At 38.7% G+C, this 20,358-nt stretch overlaps 1 protein-coding gene across 1 annotated transcript; it reads left to right on the top strand.

Annotated features, from left to right (window-relative positions):
- Positions 1-1,430: 1,430 nt before the first annotated feature.
- LOC104512802 (cytospin-A-like) lies at positions 1,431-19,788 on the top strand (the record flags this gene model as incomplete). The annotated part of the gene is made up of 5 exons (XM_010155915.1): positions 1,431-1,587; positions 4,817-4,919; positions 16,020-16,136; positions 17,024-17,083; positions 19,226-19,788. Coding segments are annotated over 5 exons (527 nt in total), but the record flags the coding sequence as incomplete, so codon positions are not given.
- Positions 19,789-20,358: the final 570 nt, after the last annotated feature.

The raw sequence follows: 20,358 nt of genomic DNA, 5'->3' as shown, positions 1-20,358 counted from the left end.
GTTGAACTCCATGACGTTGGCACAGTCCCACCTCTGTAGCCCGTCAGTGTCCCTCTGGATGGAATCCCTTCCCTCCAGCGTGTCACCGCACCACATAGCTGTAGCATGTAGGTTTATTATTTTTTGAGTGAGGCAGAGAAACATATTATCCTTCTCTAATTAAGCAATTCCATTTTTGTTTGTGGAAGGAATTATTGTCAGTGATTAAAAATAGGAGGATTGTTCTTTTTAGGTAACCAGTGCAGCATTACACATGACCTAATGCATATAAATGTTTTCACATATTACCTAGAAAACCTACCCATTCTGTAGGACAGAAGTGTCTGCAGTTAATAATTTTAAATAGTCCATTTTTTGACTGGCATAACCTACAAATATGTTTCAGTATTACTCACAGCAGTTGCTGCACATCTGATGTTAACTTTGGCTTTTTAAAAAGCAGAGTGGCTAAACAGAACTTTATGTGGAGTGTTAGTTTACTATCAGGCTAACGTCTCCATATCAGCAGGGGCTTCTAAAAACAAAGCTAAGATTTTTAGCACTACTAGTGCGCTACTATGAAAATTATGCTTTCTGTAAACTAGACAGAAGTAATTTGAGAGAAATATTATTTTAAAACATGTATATGTTTTAGGTCTTTTTGATTTGTCCTAAAAAAAATCCATTCAAAAGTGTTTTTTACCAACTTCTTGTGTCTGGTGTTTATAAAGTAATGTATGTGCCACAAGTCATTAGAAAATAAGTCTTTGATATATGTGAGGAGTTATATCTTTGATTTGCAAGAACATAAACAATGGTGACTATTTAGGTGTAAAAGGCAAGCCGCATACTTTTAACGACAAACTCTGCTGTGTAGAGAAAACATAACCATTCCAAAGTTGGTGTTACAGAGTGTAATGCTTGTGCTTTCATTCAAAAAAAAAATTGTTTTTCTTTTGATAAAATGAAACAAACTCTGGAATGTGGATACTTAATATGTGTGGATACTTAATATCCAGAGCATCATATAATGCCAATTCTTGATTAAAATTAAGTGGATATAAACCAACTGTCATCTCTAAATTGTTTTGGCTTTGTATTTCTTTTTTTGTAACTACTCAAAGCTTAGTAACGTAACTACATGGACTAGAGAAAAATTAAATGGTTTGGTGTTAAAATTCCTTCTCATTCATAAAATCCTTCAAATGGAAGTAACGATATTCCATTCATTAAATTTTCTTTGCTTCAAGACAGGCGTGATCACCGATCTTGGTAGTGCAGTCTAAATCCTTGATGTTTCCTAAGTGAGAAGTGTCAAGAAAAATGCTGAAGCCCAGTATTGTAGATAGGTTTCCATGCATGATTTCTAGACTGATGCTTGTAGAAAGCAAGAATGAGTTTGAAAGTTTTACATTTGCAAATTATAAATATATGGGCATTTTCCCACTTAGTGTCTCGAAGAAGTAGTGAAGAAATCAAGCGGGATATCAGTGCACCTGATGGAGCATCTCCAGCATCTCTCATGACAATGGGTACCACCTCACCACAGCTCTCACTCTCATCTTCTCCGACAGCATCAGTCACACCTACAACCAGAAGTCGCATAAGGTAAAAACCCTTTTTTGTGGTGCTGTGAAATATATTCATTTCATAGGTATCTGTCTGTGTATGTCTAGGATACAGTGTTGGCACTGAGATTCAAGGTTCTGCTGCTACCCATACAATAGCAATCTTAAGGAATGTTTGACAGCCACAGAAAGTCTTTTCTGCAGCTCAGTATATTTTAAAAGTTAGTCCAGAAATCAGGCTTTTTAGATCTTATGAGGTCAGTACCAAAACTTTACGCTCCACTAGAAAACCAAGCAGTCATGTCACTAAATAATAGCATCATATCAGTTCAGAATTCCATGAAGTCAAATTCAGGAAATGAGCTCACATTGTGTTGAACAGATCTTTCAGAGTGGCTTGGACCCAGGGAGACTGTGTGATAAAGCTTAACTTTTGTAATCACAGGCAAAAAGCAGCATGACTCGGGCTTAATTCCAGATACTGCCACGTCTTCTAAATAACCATGAGCGGATGGGCCTGGGGTATTCACCCCGCAGGTGAAATCATAATGCATGTCTGAGTAACAAGTGGGCAGGCAATGCCTGCTCATTAGCATGATAAAAAGATAAGTCTGTGATAAATTTAAAACTCTTCCTATCTCTGGTGTTATCAGTCAAAGGACTTCAAAGTATTTAAGCCTCATGTTATGCCAGTGAAGTGTGTACTTAGCCCTGCTTCAAAGTTTGAGAAAATAGCAGGCAAAGGGTAAATGACTTTCTCAAGACCATTTAACACAGAGCTTTCTGACAAAGCTTTTGTACAGCAGAAATACTAAATCCTGGCTGTCTTCAAGGCCAGGCTGGATGAGACTTGGAGCAACCTGGTCTAGTGGAAGGTGTCCCTGCCCATGGCAGGGGGGTTGGAACTGGATGGTCTTTCAGGTCCTTTCCAATCCAAACCATTCTCTGATTTTATGTTTCGAAATCCCTAATGGTCTGAGACTTTTGAAATATGTAATAATTATAAGATTGTGAAGTTATTTACAGCTGTGGGTGCTATTGGAAATGAAATCAGCTGAGGCATGCCTCAGTGCTGCTTTCCTTTCACTTTCCTTTCCTTTCCACTTCACTTCACAGAAATTAAACCGAGTTTGGATCTGTGGGTGCTTTGCCAGTGCCGATTAATACTGTGTGTGTTAGCACCTAAATTTAGACTGAGCATATCCAGGGGGAAAAACAGAGACTAAAACACATGTATATGAACTTTGAACTGGTGATGTATAAAATTGCATTGATGGCAGCCTGCAGACTGTAGCAAATATTGTGGCTTTTCATGGTAAAATTGTACAGTTACAATTATGGTAATCGTTACTATGCTGCCCGACCGTTGACTGAACGAGAAGCACAGCAAGCAGCCGTAGCAGTGGAATCTGCAGCAGTGGGGGTGTGGTGATGAGCACAGTCTTTGGAACCAGTTGACCTAATATGCTAATGTGTAAGGTTTACATGTCAAACCATTTCTCAGTCACTGGTGAAAAAAATACAGCAGTTTGGGTTGTTGAAGTATGTTCTGCTTTAAGAACTGAAGTACAGAATTTGTTGAAGCATCATTCTGGCTGTGTGGTACCTGTGAAGTTTAGATGCAGTAACCTTTTCAGGGAATTTATTTCATTTTTAAATTACACAATTAGCAACTTCCTTGTGGTGTTAAATCTCTCAGAGATTAGCAGTTGGGTTGGAAGGCTCATACTGCTATCTGTCATGCTGAAAGGCACTTACTGTTTCCTGTTTATTGTTCTTCTGGGCATATATTTTCATGGATGTCTCAAGTGTTATCTCTTTCTAAGTAATTTTGAGATCTTGCCATCTGTATTTCAGTGAAGGCTGGCTAAGCTAATTGCAGTACATATACTTAAGATCAGTGCCCTAGAACAGTTTTGTTGTATGTTGGCACATGTTCTTTTCTTCTGCGTGTAGTGACGGATGCTGATATGTGGAACAGTCTCTGGTGTTCTGTCGGTAGCGCATGTGAAGAAATCCACATTCCCTGGATGCATTCTTTTCCCCTAGCAGGACCTGGAGAATTGCTACCTGTAAATCTGCGGCAGAGAATGCACTGCAAATACTGTGCATTTCTACATTCCACCCCTCTTTCAAGTCACCAAATGGGTTGTAAAGAACAAAGTTGTAGATTTGAGAGGGAACGTATACAGTCTATGTAATCTTTTGGGAAATACCCAAAAGGGCTAACTTAGGGTATCATCTTTGTGGATGTTGTGAGAATCTTGCTTACATCTGCATAGAACTCTTTTTAAAATGGCAGATGAGGAAATCTTTGCAGCATGGGTTCACTGACTCCTATCTTAGTTTAATTTTCCAAATGGAAATTACTAGAAATAAGAACAGTTTATGTCAACTAAGGAAGCTCTGTAATGGTGTAAAACAGTCTTTTTGTCAGAGACCATTCACTAAAGTATCTATTGAAATCCTGAATCATGTAACTAGGCCACTACAAAAGTATTAACCTCTATAATACATATTTTTAATCAAAGCACTCATTTCTAAAGCCTTGTAAATAGATGCTTGTAATGTACGACTCATGAAAAACTGGCCAACCCAGGTATGTTGATTCTTTGTTCCCCAATCTTTCCTTAAAGGAAAAATGACTGAAGAGAGGTTGACAGACTGGAAGTGAAATTAATTGATAGCTTTTATTGGTAATAGAACATTCTTATTTGAAAAAAGTGAATCATTACTGTGCCAGTATATCAAATGGCAGATAAACCTAGTTAGATCTCCCTCCTCTTTTTTTGAGAACCCCAGTTCTCAGGCAAATGTTGTGTTAATAATGGCACGCTGCTAATATGTAAACTTCTTGTTTCAAGGTGACATTTGTAATCAACCGTGAGATGCAAAAGAGATAACATCAGTTTATTCTCTTTCTAAATACAAAATAAAGTCACTTGAGTTAGCTTAATGGTTAGAGCTGGAACTTACCATGTTGTGAGTTCAGTTTCTGAACTCTCAGAAAAAAAATCATTGAGGTTGAAAGACCTAGGGAAAAAAAAGTTTAAGGGAAGAGAAGGATGATTTGCTAATGAAAGAATTATTCTGAACTAACTCTTAAGTCTCTGCAGGTATTTCTGTGTATTCTGTTTTTCACTCAGTAGTGCTGTATCCTCCTCCTTTCACTGTGACAATAATTTGTCCTTTTTTTTAAAGCTTTTAAAATATGTATTTCATTTGCAAATAGTTAGAAGCTCTGAGTTGCACTTCTGCCTTGTTCCCAGGGAAGAAAGGAAAGATCCCTTGTCTGCCCTAGCAAGAGAATATGGAGGATCCAAGAGAAATGCCTTGCTGAAGTGGTGCCAGAAAAAAACAGAAGGATATCAGGTAACTGTAGGGCTGTTGAACGTAGCATACTTGTAGCTGCTATGCATCAGAATCTGCCAATGGCATAAACCAGGCTCCTCCACAGTTGACTGCATAGATTGCAATGGCACTGGTATGTACTGTACTCTCTTCTTGGAACACATGCTACGAGTCCTAACCTAACGAACATTAATAGCCCTTTAGTCACTTTGCTCCGTGTTGATAATAGGGTTTGGTTTTTTTCTTAAGGGGGCAGCTGACCTCCTCTTCAGGCACTACAAAACAGCCTTTTACAGATTGCACTTCTCCATCTCTAACTGAAACTTTTGCAACTTAAGGTTGAAATTAATGTTTTCCACATGCAATTGGAATCCATTTCATGGATTTCAGGGATATTTGTAATAGGCAATTAGTGTGGCTTTATTTGGATCTTTCAACGTGCCCCCATTTAGTCTCTATTTATGGACAGTTTGTTTTGTGAAGGTTGCATTGTCTTGCATTTTGAACTTGGCTTTCTACTGCTGTTCCAGATTCCTTTTTTCACTTAGTCCAAATGTTATCAGAAGCCAAAAGAACTAACAAGATAACTCTCCAGAGTTCTCCTGATTACATTACTTTTTCAAAAGAATTGTGGCTTCGGCAAACTGAACCAGGATGTTAATAGTCTGACCATGATGTATTTGTTTGGTTAAGTTGTATTGAAAGTGTTTGGAGTTCCCAACACAATCCTCAGTTTAAGAACTTTACTCTTTCCATGACTTGAGTCTCACAATGCAGGAGGAAGTTGAGAGCCGCATAACAGGATGATCGCCCATCCATAGGAAAAGTCGTCTTTCAGTACAATGGACAGGATTGTGACATAAGCCCTCCCCCCTCTTCCTGTGGCACGTCTAGTACTACACTGTGCTATTCCTGAGGATAAGCTTCTTTGTGGAAAGAGCCTTTCTCTTTCCCCACACTTTAAAAAAGGCAGGATGTTCTATTTCTTTATAAATCCTCTAAAACTGAATGCAAAAATATTTTCCCATATTGTCTTGAAACGAAAGCTGAATTTGACAGCTTCCTTATCTGGTTCTGAGAAGTAATAGAAAGTATTCCTACCTTTTCACTCTGTAGTGCTGTGCACGTGCAAGAGCATGCCTTTGTTTGTGTAGACTGCTGCTTATAATTACCTGCGGTTTCTAAACATTAGGAGAAGAATAGCCTTTGAGCCTTAGAGGTCCTGGTTCAAAAACAGTAACAGGGTTTTCTGCTTGTGTTGCTACTGAGAAACCATGGCATATAGCATCTCCAGAACCAATGCATGCCTTCTCTTGAAAGGGTAAGATAATATCAGGAGGTTAGGTTAAGTTAGTTTTTGGAGAAGGATGTCTTGCTTTAGGCACACTCATTTTTCATTTCTTTGTTGTACAGAATTTGATTATTTTCAGCATCCCCTGAAATTCAGTTCTTGTTGAACACCATGTTAGTGGTGTTCTAACGTTTTAAACATCTCCAGCATTGTATTCATGGTGAATAGTGCTTATCCAGCTTTCTGTCAACTCAAGAACATTGTCAATACCAGATAAGGATTTTTTTTCAATTGAAGCTTCGCTTAGTTTAATTGTATTTTAAAACTATGTAGATTCAAAATGGACAAGCAGTAAACAGGCATCAGAATAATGAACCTCTCCCTTACTCAGTCCTACTTAAGGTACTCTAGCTCTCTTCCCCATCACCCAAATATTGACAGGGTACCTTTTCCCTCCAGCTCCTGGTATCTTATACTCTGCCACAAATCCCTTTTATCCCCAGCATTTCCCATCATTATAGCTTCTATTTTTATTCTATACCACTGTTTGCTTTTGTTTGGCTTAGCATCTGGGCAAGAGCCAGCACATGCTTTTTGGAGATGTCTGAGTCTCTGAGCTGCTGCGTGAGCCACACAGAGCAGAAAGGTCCTAAATATCCCAGCCTTTTCCTCTGTAGGAATAGTAGTAGGTCCTACCTAGTCACCAATTCCTATCCTGTTAGGAATTTAAAACAATGTTAGCTATTTAGTTAGTTACAGATATAACAGGTTAAAGGAAAAATACTTGCAAATTGAGCCTGTAACAAGTTCTAAAATGACCTGAAATAGTTAAACCATGATTTGGAAACTGGGAAAAGAAAAAGAAAGTCTTAGTGTTTCTTCAGAATAATGCTTTTGTTTATTTTGTTCTATTCATATTATATCCATTTGTTTCTATTGCAAATCTAATTATACCACCAATATTTAAGTAAAACTGAGTCCTGTAAGCCAGTAATTTTCAATTATGTCTTTGCCAGTGTGGAAAGATGCGTTTACTTCTTCATCAGCTGCCAACAGCAATCACTTTTTTAGTCTTTATTTCTCCCTCTCACGTGGGGGGTGATGTCTCTCAGCTGTAGTTTTTTATGTGTACCTAATTTTCTATAAATATTTTACTTACAACTGTCTAGAAATACTTCTTTCAGCTGTTGGTGTTTCACAGAGAAGGTGGAACCATGCACATCGAATTAAAGCCCCGTTTCTAACAGACCCTTCCTTCTCCTGGCTTTACTGTTCATTTCTGGGATTATATTTTGCACTGGATATTGGAGAATAGTTGAATTTATGGTTTATACATGGACTAATAAATAGTAATCCCACAAATAGCCAGATACAAATCTTAACTTCAAAAATTTTCTTTCAAGTGTAGTGAGTTATAGGTGAGCTGCTAGTAACTTAACATGTTAAACCCAAGGTATGATGTAGCTGATGAGCAGCAGCACAGGATTAAACGTTATTGGTCTTTGGAGGCCAGCTGTAGTTCTCGAGCTGCTTTTTATTCCGTGTGTTGAAAACGCTAAAGAAGAAGAAAAACCCAACACATCATGGTCTGTACTGTTTCACAGAGAAGGTTTCCTTTATTCACATGATATTTGTGGAGAATACAGTACTACTTAATTGCATGCTACAACTAGTGTTTGTTTTGTCTGTTGAAGTGAAATGGAAGAACAACTTTTGCTCCCCTATCCCCTCTAGGAAATTACTTTCAAGCTTTTGATTAGAAGTCTCTGTTTTAAAAGCTTAAAATATTGTGAATGCTATATTATTCAAAGAGGTGTGGTGAAGCTCTAATTTCAGCCCATTACAGTGGAAAGATTTTATTCAAAGCCCTTCACTCACCAAACTGCGCTTTCCACTTTGACAAATATATAGTTCCACGTAGCAGATTTTTTTTGAGGAATCTTAAGACTTTCTCTTTTGTGAAAGCATTATGATCAACAAGCTAAGACCTAACCATGTTAAAAAACCTGATAAATTACTTCATTGTACAGTTTTCTTGATTTATTCAAACAAATCTGTAAGGGAATAAATGAATAGATTTCTTCAAATGTAGTCGTGAAACAATATTTAACTGTGTTCCAAATCTGGTATTTTTAAAGAATACTTCAAGAAGAAAATTAGGTTAAAATAGCCAATAAAAATAAGATAAATCCTTACTGATGTAAAAAACTGCATGGCTTTTCCACTTATTCTGTTGTTGGTTTTAATGTACATACAGCCTGAATGTTGTTTGCAAGCAGAATTTCTCCTTAACGCTTAGGATTGGAGAATGGTGATCTGCAGAAGGTCACTGCAGGCAGGTTCTTAACTTTCGGCTAGAGCCTGTTCAGTCCAGGCAGTATTGCACTCACTGAGTTACTGAGTTTAATTATTCAGGGCTGAAAAGATGCCTAAGCCATGAAAGGGGAGAGTTGCTCTCTTAAGGGTTTATTTTTTTAAGCATTTAAATAAAGCAGGAGAGGGTCACCTTTAGTTTTTAGATGAACAGGCACAAAATACTCAATATTTGATCATGGGTTAGCTTTATTCAGAATCTGACATACTGCTTCAGAGAACAGTGCCAAGTGCTGCATTTTCCAGAGAGAAGAGAATCCTCCTGGCTTTCTAAAATATGTGCAGTGTCATAAAACTGTCATAAATTCCAGATATCTTCAAAGCATAAAGTAATCCCGTCCAGCTGTTATGGAGCACTTACCCTGGCTGGAGCACAGCTACTTTCATTTTGAGTGTACAACTGATAGAAGTCCAAAAAAGGATGTGAGCATGCATGTTTCATGTTAGGGAGGGGGCCAATAAACAGGATACGCACACCCCTACCCCTACTTATCTACAGCAGTATTTCAATTTATTTTCCATGTTTTGGTCAGCATTCTGAGAGATAATTCACTTCCACAAGTCTGACACCAAAAAAGCAGTTGTCACAAGATAGCTGCAATAGACTGAATGCTTTTTTAACTTTCCTTTAAGCTTTCCACACTTCCTAATTACAGATACACTGGAAGTTCTCCTTAATGTAGCCTTGTAGTACATGTCCTCTAACTCATGCAATGCTGCTTTCTTCTGAAAGACCACCTAATTTTTACCTCTTCTATAGATCAAAGCTACACGGCTTACAAAAACTTAAAAACTGACTCTCTACATGGCAGCAATGAACAATAAAAGCGCTTAGTGACTGAGCAGCGTGGTTGGGTATCAATGTATGTGTACTGCTGCTATGCCGAACGTGCCCCGAGACCAAGCCATGCTTTCATTTGTGCTCAGGTAGTAGGTGTAGAGTAACAACGCTAAAGGTAAAAGGCGGTTCAGGTTGCTTTTTTTATGAACCCGTGCTTACATACGCATGCCTTTATGAACACTAAGCTAGATCATATTCTGCTCAAAGTATTACACTGACTTTTAAAAAGGCACAAAAAGAGGATGAGACTGTGCTTATGCGAGCCGGTGTTCAGAGAATGATTGCAGGGCGTGCATGCGTTCCCTGGTGCCGTCTGCTTGATTCATCCAAGTAGGTCAGGCTGCCAAAACACTTCTCACCATGGTTTAAGCTGTGATGCTGTAGCCAAAAATTGTTGAATTAAGGAAGGACATGCTTCCTTTTTCTGCTTGGATTGGATTCTGATACAAGAAAAATGTCAACTTGTTAGACTTGATTGTGACAAAATTTAGAAGAAATTACGAAGCTGTCTGTATCGCCAAGTGCTTGAAATGTTAATGTCTGAAGCTATTATTGGGGTTTTTTTGAGAGTGACTGCTCCTTTTATAGTTGCGTTTTGTGCCAAAACTGAAAAATAACATGCCTTTGGTATGGAAAGCAACATTAACAGTCAACGTTCAAGGGTCTTGACACTTTATATTTGCCATTTACTGCCTTTTCAGAAGCTGGGATTGAAGAAGCAGTAATTGGGACTGTTGTTAGGTCTATTCCAGAAACACTTTTATGTTCTCACCTAGTGCCAGAAGTACTGATAGCCTCAGCTTTAATCCGTGATTGAGGATCGGTGAGTCCTGATTCAGTAGAGCGTGGATAGCAGTTAATTTTCAGTTTAGTGTACTAATTTTTTTAGCAGATACTCCTTTTGTGTCTGTATGTGCCCTTAAAAGCTTTTAAAAGCCTTTTAATAGTAATTTTCTGCCATGGGAAGAAGCTTGCCAAGGTCTGAACACTTAAACCTCAGATCTTGTTTTAATGGTTTAATATATTACAGTACAGAATCATATTAATGCTTTTGCTTTCTCAGGCCACTTATTTCATTAACTAATACAACAGAGACATAGACACGTGTTTTTATTTTCTCCATGTCTTATCTCATTTGTGAGCCAGACTGAGTTAGGATGTGGGAAACTCTCCTCCTTGTGCAGAGCCCGGGATGGAGAAATAGCTGCTGCCAGTATGCTCCTCTGCTCTAATCGTAACGCTCATAGTTCAGGGGGATTGAAGACAGCTGTGGATATGGCCACTGAAGAGAGTTAAAATAACTTTGTTCTTAGTTCGTAAAGATTAAGTTAGAAACCATGGGTTTTAAAGTTGGGGTTTTTTGTGTTTGAGGGGCTTTTTAGCTGTGGTGTCTTCGGCATGAATAAAAAGTAAGTTGAATCACTGGGTTATAATAGTTAATATCTGTTTCTTGCTTTTTTAAAAAAGGTATTTTCACTGATTATAGAAAACCCCAAGTTAATTTAGGATTATTGGAAAAAGCAATAGGAGACAGTTTCTAAATCAGCAATATGCTAGTTAAAAAGACTTCAAAGTTGTGAATTCTAGAAAAGCCATGGACTGGGAGAGACTTTAGACTGAAGTTATGCAGAGCCCTCTTCAGCAGGTTTCTGTTGAGGGAGATTCCTTCACTTCTCTGAGCAGCCTCTTCCAATGCTTAACTGTTTCATGGCGAAGACTTGGAAAGAAATTGTGCCTGTTGTGTCTTGTCCAGTCACTGTGTGTCCTTGTGAAGAGAGTACCTCCATTGCCTCTCTAACTGTCTTTTAGGCATTGGAAGACTCCAATTACATCTCTCCTGAATCTTCTTTAGGCTGAATAAACCAAAGTCCTTCAACCCTTCTTCACCTGTCAAGTTCTCCAACCATCTAATCTTCTTGGGAACTCGCTGCTAGACCCTTTTTTATTCTTCAGTGGCTATTTTGAACTGGGGGGACCACAGCTCCATGCAGTGTTCCAGGTGTAGACTGACAAAGGCCCAGTAGAGTGTAAGGATCCCATCCCTTGATCTGCTGGCTGTACTCTTGATGCAGTTTAGGATGCAGTTTGCCTTCTTTACTGCAAGGATGCACTTTCATTTGTGTTCAAGTCCAGTTCATTTACTGTTTAACCACTATTGTATTTCAGCCTAAGCTGATGGATTGTTGTGTTCCTATTACATTTCAACCTTGTTTCAGGAAAAATCTTCTTGTTTTTCCTACGTAAGCACAAGGCAATACTGGTTTTGTGGTGACTGCTCCTACTGTGTGCTTTGCAGTTGAGTAGGAACTTGAGTCATACTTGAAATAGGTCTTGGTTATGGATCCACCAGGTTGTTCCCCTACTATATTTCCCCCTCCCCGCTTCATCATGGCTGTAGAACGGTCTGTAGAATTTGGTTTGTTTGATTGTGTAAAATGATATATTCTTATGCTCTATCTCTTGAAAAGTTTTACTGAGGTTTAACTCTTTTATTCCTGGTTGGAAAGTGTCTTCCGCAGATCTTCTTGACAACAGCCTGTAGCTTAACTACTTTTGTTAAATCATCTCGTTAAAAAACCTCTCCTAAATACTAGAGGTGACTTCACTCCTGTCTGACGTGTTAAACATTAGTAGGACAAGGACTGATAAATCTCCTCCTAGTTCACCTATCTCTAGGAAGGCTTATTCCTCATTTAACAATTTATCTGAAAGTATGTCCATCAGTTGCTTTAATACTTTGTGGTCTGAAATGGCTTGCAGAAAAAATCCGGATTAGATTCCAGCAGAATTCTCTTAATAGAGCCAATTACTTAATAAAAGCAATAAGAAAGAAGAAATTATGTCAGAGATTTTGGGCTGATGTTCTGTTTACCGTCAGTTCTTTGAGAAACAAGAGCTTAATGCAAGATTGATTTCATTATACTGACCAAGCTTTTTCAAAAAACCACAAGTAGTTAAAAGCATTTGGGAAATAAAATTTGCTGTATCTAAATGTGCCAGTTATGTGCTCAAAGCCCTACATAAAAAAATTAAATTTTCAGTTTGAATTACAATCTATCCAGTTTCTAGATTGGTTTTTTAGTGTCTGACCAATATTATACTTTTTTTTAGTCTGAAAGGTAATAATAATTCATAATGCTCAGAGCAATTGGAAACAGAAAACAGTCCCTTTTAATTGTTTCCTTCCGCTGTATTTAATTCAGCTTTTCTGGATACATTAAGATTCTTGGCTGATGGGTTTGTTTTCTGCTTCTTGTCTTAATAATAAAAGCTGGACCCTACAGGAAGATTTAGAAAAATAGGGTATTCCAAGTTCTTTCTGAGAACCAACCAAACTTGTAGGTGAAATTTAAGTGGCCCTTTTTTCCCAATGTTTATAGTCAAAATTCAACATTCTAGGCATGCTACTAATATTTAAGGAGAAATTTTTAATTTATACAACTATAATGTTTGAGGAAAGATGACTTTCTCTTAATTTAGTTTCAGTTACCATTTTCAGCACAATATTATGCTGGTTTTCTTCCTCACGTGTTGGGGTCAGGGAATATACTTAAAAAGATAGGAAAAGTGTCTCTTGATTTTGGAGGTGAGCACTTCTTGCTTTTAAATCATGTGAAGAGCCCTGTCATCAGCCCCAGTTATTCTATAGGACTGTTTTCTAGTGCATCTGGACTGCTGCCACCTTGCAATTTCTTTCCTCATGTATTCTGAGCACAAGTCTTCCTTCTTCATTCCCAGGGTCAGTCCTCAGGTATAGGTTGGGATGATCTGGTACACATCACTGCAGCGCCCTCTTTTCCAGCTGTGAGGAATGCGTTCCCGCCTGTTGATGTCCATTCTGACTGTCCTGTTGATGTCCATCCTGACTGTTGCAAAGATCACTATTCCAGCTCCTGGCTTTAACAGTATCGCATCCTTTGCTGCTCCTGTCGCTGTGCTCTCCCATTTCCAGTATAAGCCATTGTTCCCACTTTGAAGGCTGCACACCCTTCCATCCCTCTTTCAGTACTGATACCTCATCTGTGCTTCACTGATGCTGGTGTTTAGGCTCCAACTCCTTAATTTTCAAATAAATACTGCTGTGCTTCCTCTGATATGTGTGAAGCAACCTGGGAGAGTAAAAAGCCATTGTAAGCTCTGTGAGGCAAGGTACTGTCAAACTACATTTGTGCAGTGACGGGCTTTAATGGATTCCCGGTCGATGGTAAGTGGAGTGTACTGTGGGATAATACCAATTCCACAGGTACTTGCTGAAATGATATACAGCATTAAGTCAGTGGGTTGGAAACCGCTGTGTTAGAAACTTAAGATTCAGCAATGCTTCAGCATTCCTCCTTACTTTGATACGGAATGTCATACCTATCCTTAGAGTCCTGAGAGTTAAAAAATTGCTAGTGCTCTTCAGAAGCTTTAACTACTCCAACGTTCTTAATAGTTTGGCTCGCTGCATGCATGAACGGGTCTGTGTTTAACTTGTACATTGGCATTGCCGTAGTCATCCCTCTCCTCCCTTTCCCACATCACTTGGCCATCCTGGGGAGCGAGGGAGTATATTTCAGCCAAGGGGGGAGCACCAGGACTGAGATTTTCTCCCCCGGTAGATTGTGTAGCCAAGGGAAGATGATCACTCACGCTTGATTTTTATCGCTAGCTTGCCACAGGTGACTGTGACAAGAAAACCCCCTCTCCCTACCTTTACCCCTCGTAGTGATACAGATGTGATCAGAGGCACTGCTGTTACAGGGTTGGGGGAAAGAACTTTGGAAACACTTAACTTTGTAAGCAGACACAAGTAGAAAGTTACTGGCTTTAACAGTCTGACATTTTTCCCCATTTTTCCTAAAGCCTTGTACTGTGTGTCTCATTTGTTTGCCTAATTTAAGTAACACTGAACAAGTTTTAACCAAGCATTAATTTAAATGCAATTTCCTGCCTTGAGGAGAAAGGAGGGAGAGCTTCATTTTTTTTTTTTTTCATTGGCTTTTAAATTTTCCCACCCCTGTGGCTTGAGGAAGCTGTGTGAAGAACATGTTCCCACAGACTGGGGGTCTCCAACAATGCCATTTCCGTTTGCAAGCAGGCAGCAGGACGGCAGGCGAGGCGCAGACCACTGCCTTGGGCATTGTGAGCCCGAGCACGTACGCTGACGTCACCAGAGCTTGAACCTGCATTTCGTGGGCTTTGTATAAAAAGTGCTAAAGCTGAGCAGGAAATGGAGATTTCCCTCATATTCTTCTAGAAATGGCCTTTAGCTTTGGTTTTTTCCTCTGGTGGAGGGGACTGCGGTTGTTTTCCGTTTGTAATCCGAATCATCGGTGTGACAAGAAGTACGACAGCCGCTGTTCTCAGCCTGTGCTGAGAATCACTAACACCGATTCCGGGTGGACTTTTCTGCATTAGGAATGCCAGGCTTTGGTGTCTTCTCACAGGCAGATGATGACTGTTAAACTGCTGTCAGGTGAAGGTTTGACCTGTGTGACTGTGTTTCTGCAACTCTGTGGCTGGATGTTAGAGTTCTTGCTGCTTTATAATTTAAAAAACTAAATAAGGGAGCTGGTTAGCCTCTGCCAAAGCCCAGTTAAGTCAGTTAGATATTACAGCATATTTATATTTCTCCATAAAGCTCTAAAAGATAAACTGTGAGTTGTTTTTACTGGTTGTTTCTTAATTAAAGTTTAAACTGACTGCTGTCCACTTAGCCACTTTACCATTGTTTGACTGCCAGCAGCCAAGGCTGCAGCAATCTAAAAGGTCACGGAGGCATCTTGTTCATAACTCTCCTGGACAGGGCTGACTTTTTACAATATTCTATGCACTCTCAGGGGATGCATTTAACAGTGCCACTGAGTTTCCTCCTGGAATTAAAAGATCAAGAATGCCAGATTGCATTTTTTAATTTCAGTTTCACTCCCAAAGCTTATGATTCCCTGCCACTGTCAGTGTTGAATCTGTTGGAACATCTTTATTTCCAACTGAAATTTAGTTTTTGTTTATGATCTTGTTTACGTAAGTCTGTTATGTGAGAGGAGTGGGGGTTGGTCTCTTCTCCCAAGTGACAAGCGATAGGACAAGAGGAAACAGCCTCAAGTTACACCAGGGGAGGTTTAGGTTGGATACTAGGAACTTTTTGTGATTCAGTATAGAAATGGTTTGTTTAGAAGAGAAAGTACTTGTCTTCATCAGTTAGAAATTTGTCTGGTTATTAATGCAGTAGAAGTGGAGAAGTAAAATCTGACCACATGGTCTGTTTTGGGGATTTTAGGCATACATCTTGAACTCGTTTGTGTTTCTGTCTTGGTGTGTACAGTTGTACCACATCCATACTATTACCCTCTCTAGCACAACATTTTACACCTTTTAACACGTTTTTCACTTTTTTTGGAGAGGAAGATGGGGATCTTTAGTATTACTTGGAATTAATATACAAGATTACTGACTTTATCACTTATTGTTGTTCTCAGTAGTGGTGGGGTTTGGTTTCTTACCACAGAACTTAGGCTGTTGGCTTTTTCTGCTGATTTCTTCAAAGTAATTGAACAAAATAAATCCACAAAAAGAACCACAAGTATTGGTGGATTCTGATTGTAATACTGTTTATATTTTTTTTCTGTTCAAGAATATCGACATAACAAACTTCAGCAGTAGCTGGAATGATGGCTTGGCTTTCTGTGCAGTCCTCCATACTTACCTCCCAGCCCATATTCCCTATCAAGAGCTAAACAGCCAGGACAAGGTATGACATTAAAAATCCCATTCCTAGGCCTGTGAAACTATATAATTAATATGGGTTAAGAGAGAAGAATGAACAAATTTGAGTTGTAGAAAAGATTACTAGGAATCATAATTGAAACACTTCAAGCTACCTTGCTGCTATTCTTATTATAACATTCTAATGTTAAGAGATCATTGGGTTAAACAGAACTTTGGAACAGATATAAGAGAAAAAAAAAAAAAGTAACAAAAGGTCATAAATTTAAGCCTGAGGCATTTAACCCAAACAGTTGGGAAGTGTTTTCAGTTCACATGTTGGAAGCAAGGATTGTTTAAGCTTAAAGATTTTAAATCCCATCAAATCTGTATCTTGGCATGTTTTGTTCACCTCTTTCAATATCACAAGGATGTGGTTTCATCCTACTTTCTCATAAGGGTCTGTGATACTCAATATGTATCAAATAGAGGTAAAGCAGAAGATGTCAAGCCTGCAGAGTAGTCTGTATGTATTCTAGCATGCTGTAGTGAGTACTTAGAGGTGTGTTACCTGGAGATGTATTATTAATGATAATTCAATAGTATTTCATTAACACATGATGAGACTTTTTATTTATGCTTTTTAAAGAAGAAATAATTTACTCTTTAGCATTTTGTAACTCAGTCACTCTTCATTGACAATGATTTTTCAGCATTATCTTCTGAATGGGGAATTCATAAAATGTTTCCATACTTTTTTGGATGCTGTTAGGACATGTTCATGCCTGTGGCTCTTTTTAAATTACTATCGTCGAATTACAGGCTCCATTTGGAGCAAAAGTAGCAGCATTACTATGAACACTCTTAACAGCACTTCGCTATGTTTGAAGTAGTATTTCCTTGGATTCTAACATGTTTTTATATCTCATGCAGAGAAGAAATTTCACTTTGGCTTTTCAAGCAGCTGAAAGTGTTGGCATCAAATCTACTCTGGTAAGTTTTGAATGCATGCTGAATGAATTATGTCCCATTTATAAAACTCAAATGACTGTATTGTGTAGCTTTCAAAGATTTTCATGCTTTATACTTAAAAATAGCAGTAGGTGAGCTGAACTAGAGGTTATTGCTCCTGTATCATACTTGACTGAAAAATATAAAGGATACTCCCTACCTCAGTGGCTTTGTTTAATAAACCCACTGTCACCAACAACCTAAGCTTACGTGGTTTTTTGCATTCAGTAGTGACTGAGATACAGACCCATACTGCAGCCGCTACAAGCGAAGGCAATAGCATGACAGCCTGTAGCAGATAAACCCTTAACTATAAAAGGAACATGCACAAAAACTCATCTCTCAGTATGCTAAGAAATAATAATAAAGGCAATGGATTTGCTTGGGAATAACTTGAGAAGTAGTTATGTGATAAAATCTTGAATTCATTAATTCTCTCCTGTCTCTGACCTATTTTCAAATTTTGGGGGTTTTTTTGGAAGTTTGGAGGTACAAATCAAGCTGTGTAATTTTTTCTTTTGCTTAGTGAAGTATGAGAGTCAAGATTTTAACCCTTAATAAGCTGAAGACTTTTAATTGGTCATCAGTGTGAATAATTGGAAGGTTTTTTTCAATTGCTGTTTATAATAAGCTTTCTTATACAAATTTTAAATTTAAATAGTTAGTTGTCAATAGTATAGTATTTACTGCAAAAGGAAGATTTCTGAAGGTATGGAGTTGGGAGAATCCCAAGCCTTTGTGAATAATCACAAAAATTCAGCTGAAATTGCCAATTTCAGAAATGATACTTTAATGATATTTTTGTAACCTAAATTCTAACAAAGCTGCCACAGTTAGCAACTAATAATACAACAGAGCCAGACATTTTTAAAAATAGCACTTTCCCTGATCCTTATCAGAGCCTTTACCCCCCGGCATTGTATTTGCTGACAATGGCAGTGCAACCGAGTACTTGGACTCTGTCAGTGATTTGAAACGTGGAAGTTTCTTACCACGTGCTGATGCAAGAACTGGATTGTGGAGAACTGCAGTAATTCTTACATAATTCAGCTTTAGTTTAAATGGGTGCTGTCTGTCCTTTCTTTTTGTAATGTACATCACTGCAGGCAAACTGAATGGAAATAATCTTCCAAGGGCAAATTGTATCCATCTTAAGGATTTAGTATCTCTGCATACCTACATGCGCAGCGTGTACAGTGTATGTTTGTGGATTTTTTTCCTTGTCCATATTGATGGGTGGAGGGTGAAAAAGGGTGTGAAAACTACTCTATGTAAATAGCAGTGGTAAGGTAAGGGGAAGGTATTTGTTCCCTGAATAAGAAAGTGGATGAGGCTAGTGGAGGGTGTCCCTGCCCATGGCAGGGATGTCCCTGCCCATGGATGGTCTTTAAAGTCCCTTCCAACCCAAACCATTCTATGATTCCTGGGCCCAAAGCTTACAAAATACACCCTTGCAGTAAAGAAAAATTATTAGAAACTACGTCACTCTGTTTTCATTTGTGTATGTGCTGACAAGGGTAGCTGAGAGGCTTTGTTTACCCTGTCTATTCACAGACAATGTGGTATACTGTTACTGTGACATGGGAACTGGTCTATCAGTCACAAAGTGATTGCTTTGCCTTTTGGATAGACCCAAATTGGTGGTAAACTTCCCTCTTCCTTGCTTCTTTACTCAGAAATACTTATAAAGTCATCTAAAGCTCAATCTAAAGCTCAGTAGTCTACTATAAAATGAGATTCAATTATTTATTGATGCTGACTTTTATCGTGACAGGAATTTTTAAGGTTAGCTTCAATTAATATCTGGGCCTTGAGTGTGTGACTCACAGTACCTGGGTAGATTGCCTGGACTTGGGAGGCTGGCGTAGGGTATGTGAACACCGAAGTTGCACCGGGTCACGCATTTCCATCTTAAGTCAACAAAATACCCGCAGATACGCTGCTCACAGCTTTTTATATTTTGTAAGTAATACAGATGGGTGGAAGAAAACAGAGCTTTCTTCAGCAGCACTTTAAATTGTGGAAACCTTAGAGATTTACCATTCCCAGGAATTTGTAAAAACACTACCACATTGCTCACAAGGTGATGATTCCTCATTTTGACCAATCTGTTTTCTGTGACAGGACATCAATGAAATGGTGCGAACTGAGCGTCCAGACTGGCAGAATGTCATGCTGTATGTTACAGCAATTTACAAATACTTTGAAACCTGAAACCCTAATAATTCAACACATCCATGGGATAGAACCAACATGAGCTACCGGATGGAAATCTTACTGAAATGCTAATCCCCATTTCACCGAAAACTGGCAACATTTGAGTCCGCTCAAACTTCAGTGACACTATCCTGGATTGCCTCAGATTGCTTCAGCTACTAAGCCTGGAAACAACTGTTTAAAAGCAAGAACTTGTTGCCACTGTGCTTGGAATAACCCAAGTTATTAAGCTATTCAGATTAATTATGTAGCCTAAAGAACCTGGACTACTTATGTGCTGCCTTTCCAGCCAGACTTCCTGAAGCTTTCTTTCCTAGGAGAGTGAGGTGAATGGATCCTCTAGCATATAGGAGACTGAATGTTCAACTTGAGCTTTGAGAAGGAAAAGGATAACATGGCATCATCGTATTACTGAACTTTTTGTAGCATCCTGATACCACACAGTCTGAATATTCTACCCACAGCATATGCACCCTGATACAGTAGAATTCTTTATGGTAGTTCCTGCCTTTACAGCTATATTCCCTCCTCTAAAATATGCACAGTATGCTAGGAAAACAAGCTTTTATCCCATAACAACAGATTGAGTGGAAAAGTGCTGTCAATACCTCGAAAACGTTGGCACAGAACAGGTCTTCATTGTAAAGCTTCATTATAAGCCTACCTCTGTCACAGTGATGTGGCTTCCAACTTTATCTTATGGATTTTAAGGACTAGCATATGCAGCTCCTGGTTTTCAGGGTATGCTATACTTCAAGGAATCTGTCCAAACTCCCTGTGCTTCCAGTATAACAGAAACCAATCCGTAATCAACCCTTGTATGGCTTGTTCTTTCCCCTCTTCCTCCTTTGCCTGTATAGCACGCACAGCTACCCCAGGCTTCCCTCTATAGCAATACAAGCATACGTCATGGATTTCTGTGGTAGAATTTTGGAACTGGGATAGCATTTCCTCTGCAGAGAAGATATTTTGAATAAGATGTAAAAATGAAGTTGTTTCAAAATCCAGCTTTGCCATGTTTTCTGTCTGTTTTTCATCCA

The sequence above is a fragment of the Eurypyga helias genome, unplaced genomic scaffold (genome assembly GCF_000690775.1).
Source record: "Eurypyga helias isolate BGI_N326 unplaced genomic scaffold, ASM69077v1 scaffold37207, whole genome shotgun sequence".
NCBI classification, from domain to species: Eukaryota; Metazoa; Chordata; class Aves; order Eurypygiformes; family Eurypygidae; genus Eurypyga; species Eurypyga helias.
This window is presented reverse-complemented; position numbering and strand designations above follow the sequence as displayed.